The sequence below is a fragment of the Camelus dromedarius genome, chromosome X (genome assembly GCF_036321535.1).
Source record: "Camelus dromedarius isolate mCamDro1 chromosome X, mCamDro1.pat, whole genome shotgun sequence".
NCBI classification, from domain to species: domain Eukaryota; kingdom Metazoa; phylum Chordata; class Mammalia; order Artiodactyla; family Camelidae; genus Camelus; species Camelus dromedarius.
In genome coordinates this window covers 1,153,606-1,170,354 of record NC_087472.1, presented here as the reverse complement: position 1 = coordinate 1,170,354, position 16,749 = coordinate 1,153,606, and the positions used below count along the sequence as shown (strand labels likewise).

Sequence of the window (16,749 nt, the reverse complement as noted above, 5' to 3'; positions counted from 1 at the left end):
GCGCGCCCCGAGAGTCTGGACTCTCGGTGCGGAATCGCGCGAGTCGTCCGGCAGGCGCAGCTTGCGTGCTTTTGCTGTGAACTTGCATTCTGAAGGAACTAAGTCCCAGGGGCCGCAGCCCCTGCCGCCGCTCCCCCAACGTGGGCATGTTGCATAGCTAGTGCGACCGCACCCCGGGGAATGCCTTTGGTGCCGTCTGACGGCTGCTCCGGGTTTTATCCGTGTGTGTGTGTCACGCACGCGCGTGACCCCCACTGACATCAGTGTCCAGTGTGTGTCCTCCCAAGTATCCCTCCCGTGGACCTTTCATAGCCTCAGCCTCCTCCCTCCTCCCAACCGTGGCAACCAGAATTCTGTTCTCATCTCTGTAATTTTGTCATTTGAAGACCGTGACGTAAATGGAATCGGGCAGTGTGTAACCTGGGGTGGGCCGTTTTTTCCACTCACATGATGCCCTGGAGAGCCAGGCAAATCGTCGCACGTTTCAACAATAGTTAAGTTAGTTCTTCCTTTGTATTGCAGCTCTAGTCCTTGGCGGGGATCAGCCACGGTTGGTTCAAGCGTTCACCCACTGAAGAACGTATTGCTTGTTCCCACTTTTAGGCTTCTACAAAGGAATCTGCTGAGAACATTCGTGTACAGGTTTTCCCGTCGTCGTTACGTTTCCATTTCTTTGGCATAAACGGCCACCAGTGCAATTGCTGGGTCCTACGGAGGTGGATGTGTAGCTTTAAAAGAAACTGCCAAACTGCCTTCCACTGGGGCTGTATCATTTTCCATGACCACCCTCGCATATTGTTTAAGCACATAATTGAACATTGTTACAAAACATTATTTTAAGCAAGAGTGTTAATAGTTTTGTTTCTCTCTTCTAAACTGTATTCTTCTATGCAATCACCAACACAGTTATTCACACCGTTTAAAACACACACACACACACACACACACCCTGGACACTTGATGGTGATTTTCTTTTAATTAGCAACAATATATCTTGGAAATTCTTCCATGTCAGGACACAAACGTCCAGCTCATTTCTTCTCTCTGGCCACATGGTATCTGATAGAATACGTGTCCTATAATTTACCTAATGGATCCCCAGTTGAGGTACCTGTACCTTTTCTTCTCCTTCTTTTTGCTATTCATGTTAATGCTGCAACTCCCAACTCTGAGCTTGCGTCAATCTCCCTCTAGGATAATTCCCTCTAAGTGGAACTGCCAGGTCAAAACCTGGGGGCATTTAAACTTTTAATAGACACTATGTAATTGCTTCCCCCCAAGACCCTACTTGGTCATACACTAGGGCTGTTAGTCCTTTGTTCCGTATGTTGTAAATTCTTTCCCTCAGTCTGTCTCTTGTCTTGAGAGACTAGGCTTGCTGGTCTGGGCTGTCAAGAAGCTAGACAGACATTTTTATATGACCAAATTTATTGAATTCTCAATTGGTGTTTTCTGGGTTATGTATCTTGGGCACAAAGCCCTCCTCCCAAGTGTGAGGAGAGTGATGAGACTCGGGGCAGAATTTCTGAGTCCCCATAGCCAATTCCTTGTCTGTTTTTGGGGGGGGGGCTAATTATTTTTTAAGTATTTTTTTTTTTAAATGGAGGTACTGGGGAATGAACCCAGAACGTCATGCACGCTAAGCATGCACTCTTCCACCGAGCTATACCCCACTCACCGTCAATTCCTTGCGGACCCAGGCTGGTAGGTCGGCCTGCGGCCAAATCACTCTGTGTGTGTTGGAGGAGCGGGGTGCTGCTACCTTGGCTGGGACTGGGAGCAGTGCCTCTCAGACATCCAGCCCCTGCCTTCCAGGGATGCCAGTCCAGTTTGGGAGAAAGACAAGGAAATGTGTAACGAGAAGAGCCTAGTTATATTATTTCAGTGCAGGGACACGAGGGAGATCCATGAGGGAACAGCCTTGAAAACGGTGGGGGGAGGGGCTGGGTTTCCGAGGCGCTCGGAGTTAATGGGCCTCAGAAGGTGAGACAGCAGAACCGAGAATCCACCTAAAACCAGTGCTCTCGAAGGGTCACCTGCACGGTGGAAAGGAAGAACAGGCATATGAAAAGAAGTGGGTCCATCCCAGCCTGGGTCTGAGTGAGCAGGAGGAGAACCCCGCCCCCACGTCATCCTTAAGCAGGGGCTACCTCCTGGGGCCCGCCGCGGGCAGAAAGGCTTCAGCGAGCCAACCGCTGGCTGCCAGAGGAACTGCCCCCCTCCCCCACTCCCCGCGCCCCCATCGTGCTGCTACTGCTGGGCTCCTGGGAGCAAACCCTGCCCGGGAGAGGACTCCTCACCCCAGGCGTCCCGTTCAGGACTCCCGGAGGCCCAGCTGAAGGCGGGTCCGCAATCTCTAACTGAAGCCACCGCCTGCCTTCACGGAAAATCAGCAGGTCTGTCAAAGAGAGGGCTGGCCCTGTCAACGACCCCCTCCCCAGGCCTTAACTGTCAGAGGCCAGATGACATCATTTTTGGCAATGGCTGCGAGGGTTTGCTGTGTGCCTGGGCTCAGCCATCCCACCCTCTCCACAGCACTACAAGGTTGGTAGGATGCTGTCCTCACTCTCTGGATGAGGAAATGAGGACCACATGACACACAAGGGTTAGGTAGCTTGTTCTGAATCACTAGCTAGCAAGTGGCTGAGGCCAGGTGTGGATCGAGGACTCTGGGCTCTAAGCCTGACCTCCCCCCCCTTTGTGGGCTACGCTCTACAGCCTGGCTCCCTTGTCACTGGGAGATTCCCGGGGCCTGCCGGGGGGTACATCAGCTTGTCCTGAAGGCGGCAGAGGTGAGCCCAGGTGAATATCCCCCAGGCCTTGGGTCAGCACGTAAGGAAGGGAGGAGGGTGAGAAAGAGAAACACCTCCTACTCTTGTGCTTAATCGGGGACTTTGAAACACCGACTGACATCACCTTTGCATTCTCCTGAGATCAGAGAGCAGTTCTCATGGATATTTACAAATCGTTTGCATTAGTGATATAAAGCTACTCTGCAGTAGCCCCCAGAGACATAAAAAGATACAGAAGAGGGAATCACAAAGATAAGAGTAAAGTGAAAAGATTTGAAAAAGAAAAAGCATTTTAGAAGTTAAAAAAAGAAAGCACAGTCATTGAATAAAAACCTCAAGAAATTAATTAAACCACAAGTAGATGCCACTGAAGAAGGAGTTAGTGACCTGGAAGATGGTGCCTCAGAAATCACCTCCTGCCCTGGTCCCCCTGGTAGCTGATGATGTTGCTCCCTCCTTCCCTGAGAGATTGCAGCAGCCCCTCCTCAGAGATCCAGGGCTCTGGATGTTCAACGCCCCTCATGCTGGCTTCTAGCCTTCCAGTGACATCAACCCCTTCCCTTCTGCCCCTTGCTCCAGGGGCGGCAGCTTCTTCCTGTACTGTCCCTGTTCCTTCAGCCCTCCGCTCCGTGAGTGACCAAGTGGGGCTCGAGGCACCCATGACCTGCAGGGGCCTCACAGTTCGCCAGGGTCTCACCTGCAGTTGACTGGGATGAAGAGTCCACTGCAGCAAGTACCTGGGGAGCTGGAGTGGCTGCCGCCCTGGACGGTCAGGAAGGTCACGATGGCTATCAGGACTGCAGTATGGGATGACTCTTGAGTGTACCTGGGAGTGTACAGAGGAACAGATGACAAGGTCAGATCCCTTACAAGTCACACTATGACAGCCAGAGAACTTCCATGCAGCCCTACAAAACTCTCGTACTCCCTGTACCTGCAGGGCTGAAGGTGCTGGAAAGGAAACACAGCATTTCATTGTGAGGGTTACAGAATCCGAAGGCCCGTTGAATTCCCAGCCTCTCCACATTTCTCATATGAAAAGTAGAGCAGTGGTTGGAGGACTGGGACCCTGAAACCTGGAACTGGGACAGCTGGTTGGCTGCAGTTGAAGCTGACAATTGGGAAGACCCCAGTCCCACTGAGCCTGTTTTGCCAGACGAAGTAGCCTGCCCTCCCTCCCTCGAGGACTGTGTCATTACCTCACCTGGGGCAGATGCCTTGCAAAGGGAGACCCGTCGTCCTCCAGACTCTCTGCATCCACACCCTGTTGCCATTAGACCCATAACTGGAATCCAATCAATCACAGCTTGCTCCAGGGCGTAAAGTCTGACCAAAGAGGACATAGTTTCTACATGAATACATATTTTCCAGACTTGACTGAAATCTACGAAATGAACCCTATTTGAACATTTGTGGTTTTAGTTTTTCAGGGTTTCCAACTGAGTAGGTGAGCTCGGACACTCCATGTAGTGGAGTATTTGACAGAGGTGTATTTACTAGAGTTTTCAGGTGGAGAGTGTTAGCACATGGAACTCGTGAGTAGTTGCGCACTTCACATGGTTGGTTGTCTGAATCTTCGACCCGCTGTTGACTTGTATTTCATTGGTTTGGATGTCAGAAGTGCCGTGGCATGATGTGGAGGACAGCACCCAAAGGCTCAGCAAGAGAAGAATTTTGGAGTAGATTCATCATATTGTACCTGAACACCCTACCCTCCAACTGTGATCCAGGGATAGGTCCAGTGCTGGTCTTTCAAAGAGGCATTGAGAGAGCTGTTTAAGCAGTAACACTAGCATCCTTGAAAATCTCTGAAAAGATCACAGTGCTTCTAGGAAGGAAATAGTTGGGCAGCCTGCTACAGTGCTTCTTGATGTATGTAACTCTAAATGCTCTAGGTCTGTGACCCAATTACCTGACTTCAGTGCCCCAGTGGAGAGTCACAGCTCCTTACCCAGTTTTCAGGCCCAGAGCCCCCCAATAGAAGGGGAGGCTCCCTGGGAAGGGAATTGGAGGAGTGTACACCACAAATCTTCTGGAACCTTCCTAAAGGAACCATTCACTAAAGTGACAGGTCGTCCTGGAGAAGAATAGGTGTATCACACTTGCCAAGTGACAATGGAAGTCTTCATTACCTTCCTACTGTCCCCATCTCCAGAAGCATTTGACACCTCTGCCAGACACTTAGATCCCTTGTGACATGAGCACTAACTGTACACTTCTCTGTATAATATTCTTGGCGGCGGGGGGAAGGATTCGTGGTTTAACTCAAAGCATATCAGAGGCATACTCAGGCTCTGTAATATAGTGGGCGGGGAAAGAACTGTGCGTGAGGGGGCGTTCCACGTTCTGGTCCTTGGGATGGTGGAAGCCCCCAGGAGCAGGGATCAAGGCAGTTCTTAGCGGCCAGGACTGGCGCGCGGCCAGAGGAGTGACAGTGCTCCTTTGCCATCTAGGTCGGGTTACTACCCTTCTTTTCCCCTTCTCCAAGTCACCCTGGGGAGTATAACCTCTTTTCTCTGCCTGGTCAGGGGGGCTCAACGGTGCTCATGGAGTCCCCCGGACCTGGATTTTGGTCACAGCTTCTCTAAGGGGACTTCAAGCGGGAGGCCGCAGACCGCCTGGGGCTGCCGCAGGCCACGCCCCCGGCCTCCAGGGATCGGGACTAGGCATAGGGCTCAAAGGGAAGTAGACTCAGGACTCTCTGGTTAGGGCGGGAGACGGGGGCGGGGGGACGGGGGCGGGCCTCCCGCCCTGGCCTCCAGGTCCACAAAGGAACGCGGGCAAATTCTGCAGCATGGCGAGTCCCCGCCGGGCTCTGGGACGCAGGGGGTGGCACAGAGGGTGTGTCCCGGGCCTCGCGACCCCCAGAAACACGCGCGCGGCCACCGTGAGCACCACTCGGAGTATTTTCCTTCTTTGAACTCTAGGAACCTACGTGTTTCACAATTACGGCAAAGCCTTGGGCAAGAGTTGCACGCCCAAGATGGCCAGCCGGAAGCGGACTCCCCGCGCCGATGTGGCGACGCTCCATTCGCCAGCTGGTCGCCCCCAGTAGGGTACCCAGCCGCCTCCCTGTTCTGCGCATGTAGCCACCCGCGCCAGCACGCAGGCGCAGAGCGCCGCTGCATCTATGGTCCGAAAGTGTGACAGAGCGTCCACCTGCCCTAGCCCCAGACTCTATGGTTTCTACGCGTTAAGATTGGCCGCCTATATAAGGCATGCTCAGAGGTAGGAGCGCCTCTTTCGCTTCCGCGCGGTGAGTAGTCTTGGGTTCTGGCTTGATAGGTGTCCTTGGTGTTTCTCTACCCTAGTTTGAGGCCTGTCTTCGTCTTCTCTTCCGACTTTTTCTGTTTCGTTGCAGCCACAGAAGATCCTGGTGTCGCCATGGGCCGCCGCCCCGCCCGGTGGTGAGTGCCTAATCTATGCAGTTTTCGCTGCTGGGAAAAGGGAGAACTGCATTTGGCTTTAAGCCGCCTTGGGGTTGGGTCTCCCTAGTGCGGCTTTCTTGTCCTGTGAACAGAGTCGGCCTTTCCCCCAATACCTTCCGGGTCTCTTTAGGTCTTCGTTTATTCCATTTGTGTTTACCGCTTCCCCCATTTTGTTGGAGTGGCGGGTTGACCCCAGACTGCATATGGTGCTCCAGTTTTGAGTTACAATTGATGTCCACCTTGTATCCCGCCTTCTGTCTTGGAAACTCGCTGCCTTTTCAGGCTCGATGGCCTTGGGGCCTTTGTGTACCATCCCCGTTCCGTGACGTGCTGTGTGGTCTTGGGCGCCAAGGGCAGTCCCGGGAAAGCTGGCTCAGCCGCCTTGTGTGCCCTCCAGGGGGCGCCGGGAGCTCTTCACGTGGTTAAGAGTTGGTTTTAATACCTCGTGCCCAAAGGTCTTTAGGTGGATGGCATGAGGTGTGTTACTAAACTGGAAAAGCTTGTTTCAAAATCTTTGATTATAGGAAGTTAAAATCCAATAGGCGACCAAGGAAGGTATTTTTTTGCTTTTGTAAGCTTCTGTCTTGGTTGTCCTAACTTTTGGCCACATCTTGCTTTAGCACCAGTTTCCAGGAATGGAGACTAGGTTAGAGAGTGACGTGTCATCCTCCCCTCAGTCCCCCTTTGGTCTTAAGGAAGCAGTCAGTGTGTTTATCGTGGAGTTCTCTTGTGAGGCCCTGCAAACTCGGGTTTTTTCCCCCCTTGCAGTTACCGGTACTGTAAGAACAAGCCGTACCCAAAGTCACGCTTCTGCCGAGGTGTCCCTGGTAAGTGGGAAAACTCCCAAACTGGTTTGGCTGCACTGACTCAGTTGCTTATGGCACCACACAGACACTAACTGAGAATTATTTTCAGATGCTAAGATCCGCATCTTTGACCTGGGGCGGAAGAAGGCAAAAGTGGATGAGTTCCCACTCTGTGGCCACATGGTGTCAGATGAATATGAGCAGCTTTCCTCTGAAGGTGAGGCGGGATTCCTTGTTAATCATACCTGGTCCCCAGCCAGACTTAGAATGCCCTGCACTGGGGTTATCAGTTCATCAATCATGAGCCTCACAAAACTCACACTACCAATACTGATGTTCCTGGTAAGTGCCACCTTGTCTCACTGTGCTGCCTTCTGCCTCCCACCTAGCCCTGGAGGCTGCCCGTATCTGTGCCAACAAGTACATGGTGAAAAGCTGTGGCAAAGATGGTTTTCATATTCGAGTGCGGCTCCACCCCTTCCACGTAATCCGCATCAACAAGATGTTGTCCTGTGCTGGAGCTGACAGGTGAGCTGAGTCCTGAGTTTCAGCCTTTTCAGATGTTTTCCCATACTTTGAAGCCTCCAGGTTGGACTTGGTTTTTTTCAGCAGCCAGGGCACAGAGGTGGCCCCACAGGCTCAACTGCCCATAGCAAAGCCTGGGCAAGGGCCAACAAGTCCATTCAGTGGATGCTTCCGCCACTGCACAGATGAACAGAACCAAGTCCCAGAAACAAACAAAAGGCACCATACCTCTGGGCTACAATAGAGGGGGGTGCTTCTGACGGGGGGTGCTCCTTTTTGAGTCTAATGACAGGTGCCTGCCAGCAGGTAGTTGAGGTGGTCATGGGTTAGAGGGCTTCCAGATAAGCCCGGTGGCACCTGCAAGGACTTTGACTCGCCCACTTTGGGGCTTTCTGTTCTCTGCAGTCAATTAAGCCGACTGTGCTCTTTTCCTTGTGGGGCCCAGTGTGCAATGGCTGCAAACAGTATTCTCCTCGGTAGTGTATGCAGCCTGTTTGCCTGTGTGGGTTGCCCTAAGGGACCTTGGAGACAGCCCTTTCCGGTGGACATTCATGTCTGGCATACTGTCCCCAACCTAGGCTCCAGACGGGTATGCGGGGTGCCTTTGGAAAGCCCCAGGGCACGGTGGCCAGGGTCCACATTGGCCAAGTCATCATGTCCATCCGCACCAAGCTGCAGAACAAGGAGCATGTGATTGAGGCCCTGCGCAGGGCCAAGTTCAAGTTCCCCGGCCGCCAGAAGGTCAGTAGCGCTGCAGCCTAGGTCTCACCTTTCCTTACCCCAGTTCTCAGTTTTTCTGATACGCTTTTTGTCTCTCTTAGATCCACATCTCAAAGAAGTGGGGATTTACCAAGTTTAATGCAGATGAATTTGAAAACATGGTGGCAGAAAAGCGGCTCATCCCAGATGGCTGCGGGGTCAAATACATCCCGAATCGTGGCCCCCTGGACAAATGGCGGGCCCTGCACTCATGAGAGCCTTGGCGCCATTCCCTCCTTCCTCACGACCACCAATAAATCCTACTTTCCTGTCCATCTGTCTGCCTCTGGATTCATAGTGGGTGGGGAGCCTCTGGGTCCGTTCTCTTCAGAACAAGGGTGATAACGAGGCTGGCCAACTAGTACTTAGCAGAGGCAGTGAGGTGATAAACAAGAACCAGAACTAGCAGCTTCTCAGTTACATCCTTGAAACCTGGACTCCATCTGAGGCTGTAGGTTCTAGTCTCCATGGAGCATGGTGCTTAATAAAGTGCCCCACCCTGGGTATTGAGAGGGCTTGTGGCCTAATGCTGGCCCCAGGCTCCTCTTTTCCAAGGGTCCCAGACAAGAATAGGCGCATCCACTGGAAATGGGAAGAAAGGAGACCGGACATGGTCCTGGCCATATTGTCACCTTTCAGGATGGGCCATCAGTAACCCCTAAGTAAACATGTTTGTCTGGGCTTGACCGCATTTCCCTGTCTTCCAGAGCTGTCAGGAAACCTTGACCCACTGCCCTGACCCTAACCCACCACCCCTTCTAGGGCCTCATTCCCAGGCCCCTTGTCAGGGCTCCTGACAAGCAGCTCTTGTGGCTGAGATGGCTGTAGGGCTTGGCAACAAGACCTTTCTGTGTAGGACCCTCCTCATCTTGGGGAACCAACTTGTGTTCCTTGGCTGCTCTGCAGGAGCAGCTCAGGCCCAGAGTGCTGGGCCCTGTGGGATGGCCTGAGGCCGTGAGTCCAGGACAACTTCACTTCGAGATGCTTCTAAATCAGATAATAACTTGCACTTAAAAGGCCTTGATGTCCCACTAGCTGTCTTTACTGTACTGTTTTCTGGAAAATGGAGTTGGGGAGGGAGGGGTTCTGTGATACAACCTAAACTGTCATTTTAACAGGTATATAGCCTACCCGGGAGCCCCTCTCCCTGGGGGACCATGTGTTCACACAATAGCTATTACAGTTACATGGTAACTGACTTCTGTAGATATTTTGTGTCCACTTGTAGCCTTGGTAAGCAGCCTCCAAGGCAGTGCCTAACAGCACTGGTGGGCTTGACAGACCAGGGCTTTTGGCAGCTAGTTGGATCTCAATGAGCTTAAACTTCCTGTAGTCTGCTAATTTGTGTGTGTGTGTAAACCGCTTATCTCCATCCTTGTCTCTACTGCGGTCTTAATATTTATTCATATGAATCCTGTGAGGATAAAAAGGATGGCATATCTACACATGTAATATGTAATCTCTCTCCAACCTAGCACTTTGTTCTCAGTGTGTATGGTTGTTCTCAGTGTGTATGGGTTTTCTCGTCATACAATAAACTCTCAATCTGTTGCGATGCCTTGTTCTGAGCCCTGCCCTTCAGCCAAGATCACCTCCAGAGCCATCTTCTGGTCCCCTGCCCTGGAGCCTGTGTTTAGTCACTGCTACCTGAGGGAAGAGTGGGTGGCATGGGTCCAGCCTCAGGGCATCTGCCTTCCCCTTCCACAATCTAATGTCAGGCACAGGCCCACCCAAAGAACACAAGGCAAAGTGAAGGAAAGGCAGGAGAGGCTTGCGTTCCTTCCGATGGGGCAGGGCTGCCCTTGAAGCCCCTTAGGAGCCGCCTTGGCCCTGGGTGGGATGGGCAGCGGAGGTGGGCAGTGGGGTGGTTGAGTCCTTTTCTGTGGGGGGGAACCTTCATTTTTTTTCATTTTTAATATTTTTATTTGTTTTTAACGGAGGTACGGGCGATTGAACCCAGGACTTTGTGCGGGCTAAGCATGCACCCCTGAGCTAACCCTCCCCCCAGGTTTGAGTCCTGAAGGCAGCATCGCCCAGGGCTGGGCAGCAGGTACGGGTGGGTTCAGGCCACCAGGCCCAGCTGTGGGGGCAAGAGTGGCAGCAGCAGCAGCGATGGCAGCAGCACCGTGGCCAGGCTGAGGCACGGCAGCCTGTGCGCCGCCCGGTTCAGCTCCACCTCCACAGGGTAGTGGTCGCTGATGTTGAGGGCCTGAGGGGGCAGTGGGACACAGCATCAGTCTTGCAGCTGGGGGGCTTCCCTGTGACCCTGTTCTGGCCTCGCCCATTACCTCCTCCTCGGTGAGCCCAAAGCTGCGGGGGAAGTGGAAGGCAGCTGCGGAGCGCAGCAGGCCCTGGCAGCGCTCCCCGTGCAGTACGATGCGGTCGTAGGTGCAGTGGGTGCTGGCCCGCACTGTCGTGTCCACCCCATCCGCAATCGCCCACTGGAAGCCTGCCTGCGTCCGGAGGACTAGGGAGTCCAGGCGCTTTTGGGTCAGTGAACCGCAGTCAGCATTGAAGTCCCCAAGCAGGATCACGTCCTGGAGAGGGAAGCAGAAGTCCGGCCTGACCACCCGGCCATCCTTTCCCCATTCCTCCCAGACAGTCTGCCCAGACGTACTTTGCTTTGCCAGTGCTGGGAGGCATCCAGAAACACGTCGTACAGGGCATTCAGCTCCATCTCCACAGCCTTCGGAGTGGTGTGCAGCGGGACCAGCACCAGGCTGGGAAGGACTGCAAGGCCCCAGGGACAGGGGGCTCCCACCTACTCCTGGCCCTTCTCTGCCCAGTCTGCTCTGGGTGACCGAGCCCCCGCTAGGACCAGCCAGACCCCCCTTCCCCCCTCTCCTACCCTTGCTGGGCAAAGAGAACTGGCCAACAAAGGGCTCCCGGGCAAAGAGGTCATCCTTATCATCGTACACATAGGAATCCAGGACCTGCGTCTTGTGAGACCTAGTGGACCAAGGGACAAAAATCAGCGGCCCTGTGTCACAGAATGTGGTTTGCAAGTGCCCACACCAGAGCTGGCACTCAGGGAGGGGGCCCTCCATCAGCAGCTCCATTTCATGTGGGCACAGCCTTCCTAGCCTTTCTGTCTAGAACTTAAAAAAAATTGAGATAATTCACCTACTGTAAAATTCACCTGTTTAAAAAGCACAATTCAATGGTGTTCAGTCCACACACAAGGTTGTGCAACCATCACCACAATCAATTTTAGAACATTCTTATCACCCTAGAAAGAAACTCACACCCATTAGCAGTCCCCATTCCCCTCCCGCTCCGCCCCTGGAGGCCCCAATCTGTTTCCTGTCTGTAGATTTGCCTATTCTGGACATTTCATATGAATGGAATCAAATAATATATAGTCTTTGGTATCTGGTTTCTTTCCCTGGGCATAGGTTTTCCAGATTCTTCCATGCTCCAGCATGGCTCAGTACTTCACTCCTTGTTAGGCTGAATGATATCCCACCGTATGGAGACCACCTTTTGTTTATCCAGTCATCAGCTGATAGACACTAGATGTTTCTGCTTTGGGCCTGTCAAGAGTGGTGCTGCTGTGAGCATTCCTCTGTGGACGTATCTCTGGTTCCCCCATCACTTAGGAGTGAACTCTAGACATTACATAATTTCATCTGTATCTGGAAACAGGTCTCCTTCCACTACTGCCACCCTTGGCGTCTTGATCCTGACTCCCCCGGGCTGTCCTCCCAGGGACTTAGGGCTGTTTCTGTAAAACCGGCTCTGCCTCTTCCCAGCAGCTGCAGCCAGCCACTCCCCAGGAGGGGGCCGGCCTCGCCCTGAGCCCCAGTGGCTTCCGCAGCAGAGAGGCAGAGGGGCCCCACATCTGTGCGTGGAGAAGGAAGGCCTTCCGCTGTAGGGACATGTGGGCACCAAAGCCATCTGGGATAGAGAAGGAAGATCCCAGAATAAAGCCATTGAGGAGGAAAAGGGTGATGAGAAGGTAAGAGCCCCCCTTGGGACAACTGCACCATCTCACACTGGGCCAAGTGCCACGTCTGCCCTGGTCCCTACCAGTGCTTACCGGTAGATGTACACATACTTCTCCTTGTATGTGCTGCGCCCCAGCAGGGGACTGCTCAGGGAGCTGTAGGGCCCAGAGTCATCCAATCTGCCGGGAAAGGGGAATCCAGGATCAGCAGCCCTGTGGTTCTGGGGCTGGGGGCCCAGTTTATACCCACAGAGCCTTCCTCACCGATTGAGCTCTCGAAGCAGAAGGGGGATGGCACTGCCAGTCGGGTCCACCACCTCCTGGAGCACCATGATGTCACAGCGAGCCAGGATCTGCAGGACACCGGAAAGGCCAGCCCCACTCAATGCCACGCGCCCTGGGAGAGGGGTGGTGCCCCTGGGGAACTGGCACTCTGGCTACAGCCTCAAGAGAGCACTGAGGCTAGAAAGGACCTGGGTTAAGGCTGGATGCCATCCCCACCACATTGCACCCATTTTTACAGAGGAGGAGACTGAGGCCAACGACGGGGAAGGAATGTGCTCCACACATCCACACCTGTGTCTCTTGATGTCCTCTCTTCTCTGGGGCATGCCCCTTGTCAGGCAGGGTGAGGGGCTTGGGGTCATGGTCCTTAGGGGCAAAGCTTCCCTCCAGTGATGAACCTACCAGAACTAAGGTGTCCATCACAGGCTCCCTGGCCACCTTGGGAAGCGTCAGCCGCTGGGCATTGAAGGCGCAGATGCGAAAGGCCTCAGCCCCACTGGCCAAGAGGAGGAGCAGGAGCAGTGCATGGCTGTGTCCGGACTGCTGGAACCCTCCAGAGGAATCCAGGTTGCCCTAGACTGTGGTTCCAGTCAGACTCAGTTCTAGTTCCAGAAGGACATGGTAATATGTGACAGAGAAAGTGACACTCACCATGCTGCCCAGCACCAACCTCCCAGAGAGGCCAGCATCACAGATGCCCTGCCTTTCTCCCTTGAGGACTGCTTCCAACATCAGCATGTGTGGTTCAAGCTCATTCTTTTTGATCATAGTAAATTACACACAGCATCACATTTACCGTTTTAACTGTGTTTAAGTGTGTTGTTCGGCGGCATGAAGTACATTCACACTGTTGTGCAGCCGTCACCACCGTCCATCCCCAGAACCCTTCATCTCCCCCAACTGAAACTCTGTCCCCGTTAGACACGAACCCCCTCCCCCAGCCCCAGGCCCCCACCCTCCCGCTCTCTGTCTCTAGGGACCTCATAGAAGTGGAATCTACAGTGTCTGTCTGCATCTGACCGGCTGATTTCACTGTCCTTAGGGTCCATCCGTGTTGTCAGAGGTGTCAGAATGTCCTTCCCTTTTCATTCTCAATAACAGCCCACTGTATGGATGGACCGCATTTTGTTTATCTGTTATTTATCCATCGATGGACACCTGGGTTGCTACCACCTTTTGGCTACTGTGAATAATGCTGCTGTGAACTCAGCTGTACAAGCAGCTCTTTGAGACCCTGCTTTCACTTCTTTTGGTTAGATACCCAGAAGTGAAACTGCTGGATCATATCATATAATAATCTTATATATTTGTTGAGGACTGCCATAGTGTTTTCCACAGTGACTGCACCATCTTACATTCCCACTAGCAGTGCACAAGGGTTCAACCTTAGCATTGATTCCAACTTTTCACCACCATTCACAACTAGGAGGACCATCTTCATTATGAAGAAAGTGACTGTACCAATATCTCTTCAAGCTCTCTCCCCACTTGGGAGATGTCTTTAGGACAAACTCCCAGCAGTATATTTGCTGGGTTCAAGGGCATATGCATCTAAAATGATCTTGAATACACCAAATCACCACACTGCTGTGCGTGATGGGGCTCCTCTCTCAAGTCCCACGACCACTGGACCTACTTGTCCATCTTACCAGCTGGAGCCCCATCTTCCTGAGCGTCTCTCTCAGTCTGTCTTTGTCTTGGGCTCAGCCCGTCGCTGCACTCACTGTTGGTGCTGCTCTTGCTTAGAGACATAAGTCCCTCTACTTCTGTCTGCCTGGTTTTCCCTGGTACCTTGTCACCTTTCCCCTTGGGCTGACTTTCTGCCTCCATCAGGCTCTGCATGCCTCTGTCTGGCTCGGTCTCTCTTCTCTTTTCTCCTCTTTGTCTCTGTCATCGTGTCTCTGTGTATGTCCTTCACTCTCCTGACTGGACTCCATACCCGTTTCTCCCCAGCCACCTGTTCTGTCATTCATGCTAGTTCGGGTCCCCTGCCCTGGTGCCCTATTCTGGGATGGATGTGGACATTTGGGCAGCCCTGTGCTGGGCACGGCAGGCTGGGAAGCTCTGGGGCCAGGGGTTCCCAGGAGGGCGGAGGGGAAGAACTAGACAGTGACTGTTCCTAAACTCAGCCCAAAGCCGGTTGGGGCTTCCAACACCAGGCCTTGCCCAGAGCCCTGGGATTCCCTTCCCCTTTCCCCCCGCCCCCAGGCTGGGGGCAACTTCCGCCTTCTCTCTGTCCAGTGGGCTCCCATACCTGTGCAGACCAGGTTGTCTCCACGCCTGCCTCTGCTGTAAGCGGATCGCGACACGCCACGGAATCGCTGCGCCTGCTTGGGCAGAGACCAGAGTGAAAAAGAGGAACAGGCTGTCATCCTGACCCATCCGTCCGGGCCAGGCTGGCCGCCCCACCCTTCCCAGCAGGCAGGCGCGGCCCTGGCTCCGCCCCGACGCCCGCTGGGAGGCCAGGCGCCCTGCCTGGAGACAGACGACCTGCCCGCCCACCTTCCCACCAGACCCCGCCTTCCGCGGCCTCTAGGACTGCGCACGCGTGGAGGCCCGGCGGGAGGGGGATTTGGGCAGATGACAGACCTGTGAGTCAGAGTTTGCCTGTGCCAAGGGCGCGCGGCAAGGAGGAGCTGGCGCCCGAGTGCAAACCTCGTTCTGCGCTTTCCCAGGCCCAGCGGTCAGCCCCTGTTCCCGGTCGCCTCCAGGCAGTATCTGCTGGGGAAGACGCCGGAGCTGGAGCTCGAGCCAGGCATACGGAAGCCCCGCAGCAAGCCTGGGCACCCCCGAGAACAAGAGCCTTTTCTCCAGGTATTCGGGCTGGGCCTCAGTGTGGCTGCACACTCCCGAGCGCTCTGGATACCCAAAGTGAGCGACCATCCGCGCTGGAACTGACCATAGTGGTGGAAGTCAAGGGCGGACTGAAGAACTGTACCCGAGAGGAGATTAGAGAGCGGGCAGCTCAGTGCCCTGTGGGGTCCTATACTGTCGCTGTTGGGACAAGTGGGGGACTCGGGCGGGGTTTGTGGGCGGGCAATGGGTCTTCACTGGATGGTTGTAGTTCGGTCTTCAGGGCAATGTCCCCGCTGGCAGGACCTACACGCTAGTGGATTGGGGGTGGTGATGAGCAGAAGGTTGGAAAAGAGTTTTTAATCAATAAAATTATGCTGGTGCAGCCATTATGGAAAATAGCATGGAGATTTCCTCAAACAAACTAAAAATAGACTTATCATATGATCCAGCAATCCCACTTCTGGATATATATATCCAGAGAGAACCTTAATTCAAAAAGACACATGCACCTCAATGTTCACAGCAGCATTATTTACAATAGCCAAAACATGGAAACAACCTAAATGTCCATCGACAGATGACTGGATAAAGACATTGTGGTGTATTTACACAATGGAATACTACTCAGCCTTAAAAAAGAATAAAATAATGCCATTTGCAGCAACATGGATGGACCTGGAGGATGTCATTCTAAGTGAAGTAAGCCAGAAAGAGAAAGAAAAATAGCATATATCATGCATATGTAGAATCTAAAAAAAGACAAACTTATTTACAAGACAGAAACAGACTTACAGACATAGAAAACAAACTTATGGCTACCAGGGAGGAGAGGTGGGAAGGTATAAATTGGGAGTTCGACATTTGCAGATAGTAACTAATATATAAAAAATAGATAAACAACAAGTTTATACTGTATAGCACAGAGAACTATATTCAATATCTTGTAGTAACTTATAGTGAAAGAAAATATGAAAACAAATATATGTATGTTCCTGTATGACTGAGGTATTGTGCTGTACATGAGAAACTGACACAACATTGTAAACTGGCTATACTTCAGTAAAAATATATTTAAAAAGTAATAAAAATAAAAATAAATAAAATAAGCTACAAGGATGGATTGTACACCATGGGGAATGTAGCCATTAGTTTATAATAACTATAAATGGAGTATAACTTTTAAAAATTGTGAATCACTATATGGTATACCTGTAACATGTATATTGTACGTCAACTATACTTCAATTAAAAACTATGATATTGTAAAATACATACATAGTTTAAAATTCAAAAAATTTAAAAAATAAGTAAAATTATGCTTTGCTTTATTAAAAAATTTTTTTAAATAGAGGTACTGGGGATTGAACTCAGGATGTCCTGATGCTAAGCATGCGCTCCACCACGGAGCTCTA

General features: G+C 52.4%; 2 protein-coding genes, 1 long non-coding RNA gene and 1 other non-coding gene across 7 annotated transcripts; 2 read left to right on the top strand and 2 right to left on the bottom strand.

Moving 5' to 3' along the window:
• Window positions 1–499: 499 nt before the first annotated feature.
• Window positions 500–4,042, bottom strand: LOC135320088 (uncharacterized). Of its 2 annotated transcripts, none has more exons than XR_010379259.1 (3): window positions 2,301–4,042; window positions 1,679–2,036; window positions 500–708 (listed from the first exon to the last, which is right to left on the bottom strand). It is a non-coding gene; the product is annotated as an uncharacterized LOC135320088 (long non-coding RNA). The 2 variants fall into 2 exon arrangements; XR_010379260.1 differs by having other exon boundaries at window positions 3,490–4,042.
• Window positions 4,043–6,153: 2,111 nt separating this feature from the next.
• Window positions 6,154–8,583, top strand: RPL10 (ribosomal protein L10). Its single transcript, XM_031446164.2, has 6 exons — window positions 6,154–6,199; window positions 6,989–7,047; window positions 7,136–7,243; window positions 7,416–7,554; window positions 8,130–8,292; window positions 8,373–8,583. The coding sequence occupies exons 1-6, from the start codon at window positions 6,177–6,179 to the stop codon at window positions 8,523–8,525; spliced, it is 645 nt and encodes a 214-aa protein (XP_031302024.1). The 5' UTR covers window positions 6,154–6,176; the 3' UTR covers window positions 8,526–8,583.
• Window positions 7,951–8,085, top strand: LOC116151081 (small nucleolar RNA SNORA70). The gene has a single exon (XR_004134865.1). It is a non-coding gene; the product is annotated as a small nucleolar RNA SNORA70 (small nucleolar RNA).
• Window positions 8,584–10,209: 1,626 nt separating the features above from the next.
• DNASE1L1 (deoxyribonuclease 1 like 1) lies at window positions 10,210–14,970 on the bottom strand. 3 transcript variants are annotated; one of them, XM_031446326.2, is made up of 8 exons: window positions 14,796–14,966; window positions 12,944–13,143; window positions 12,521–12,609; window positions 12,350–12,436; window positions 11,159–11,259; window positions 10,928–11,040; window positions 10,599–10,847; window positions 10,210–10,519 (listed from the first exon to the last, which is right to left on the bottom strand). In XM_031446326.2, exons 2-8 carry the CDS (start codon window positions 12,959–12,961, stop codon window positions 10,373–10,375), a joined length of 804 nt encoding a protein of 267 aa, XP_031302186.2. In that variant the 5' UTR covers window positions 12,962–13,143; window positions 14,796–14,966; the 3' UTR covers window positions 10,210–10,372. The 3 variants fall into 3 exon arrangements, with proteins under 3 accessions (XP_031302186.2, XP_064338681.1, XP_064338682.1); XM_064482611.1 differs by having other exon boundaries at window positions 10,210–10,847; window positions 14,796–14,970; XM_064482612.1 differs by having other exon boundaries at window positions 10,210–10,847; window positions 12,944–13,119; window positions 14,796–14,970.
• Window positions 14,971–16,749: the final 1,779 nt, after the last annotated feature.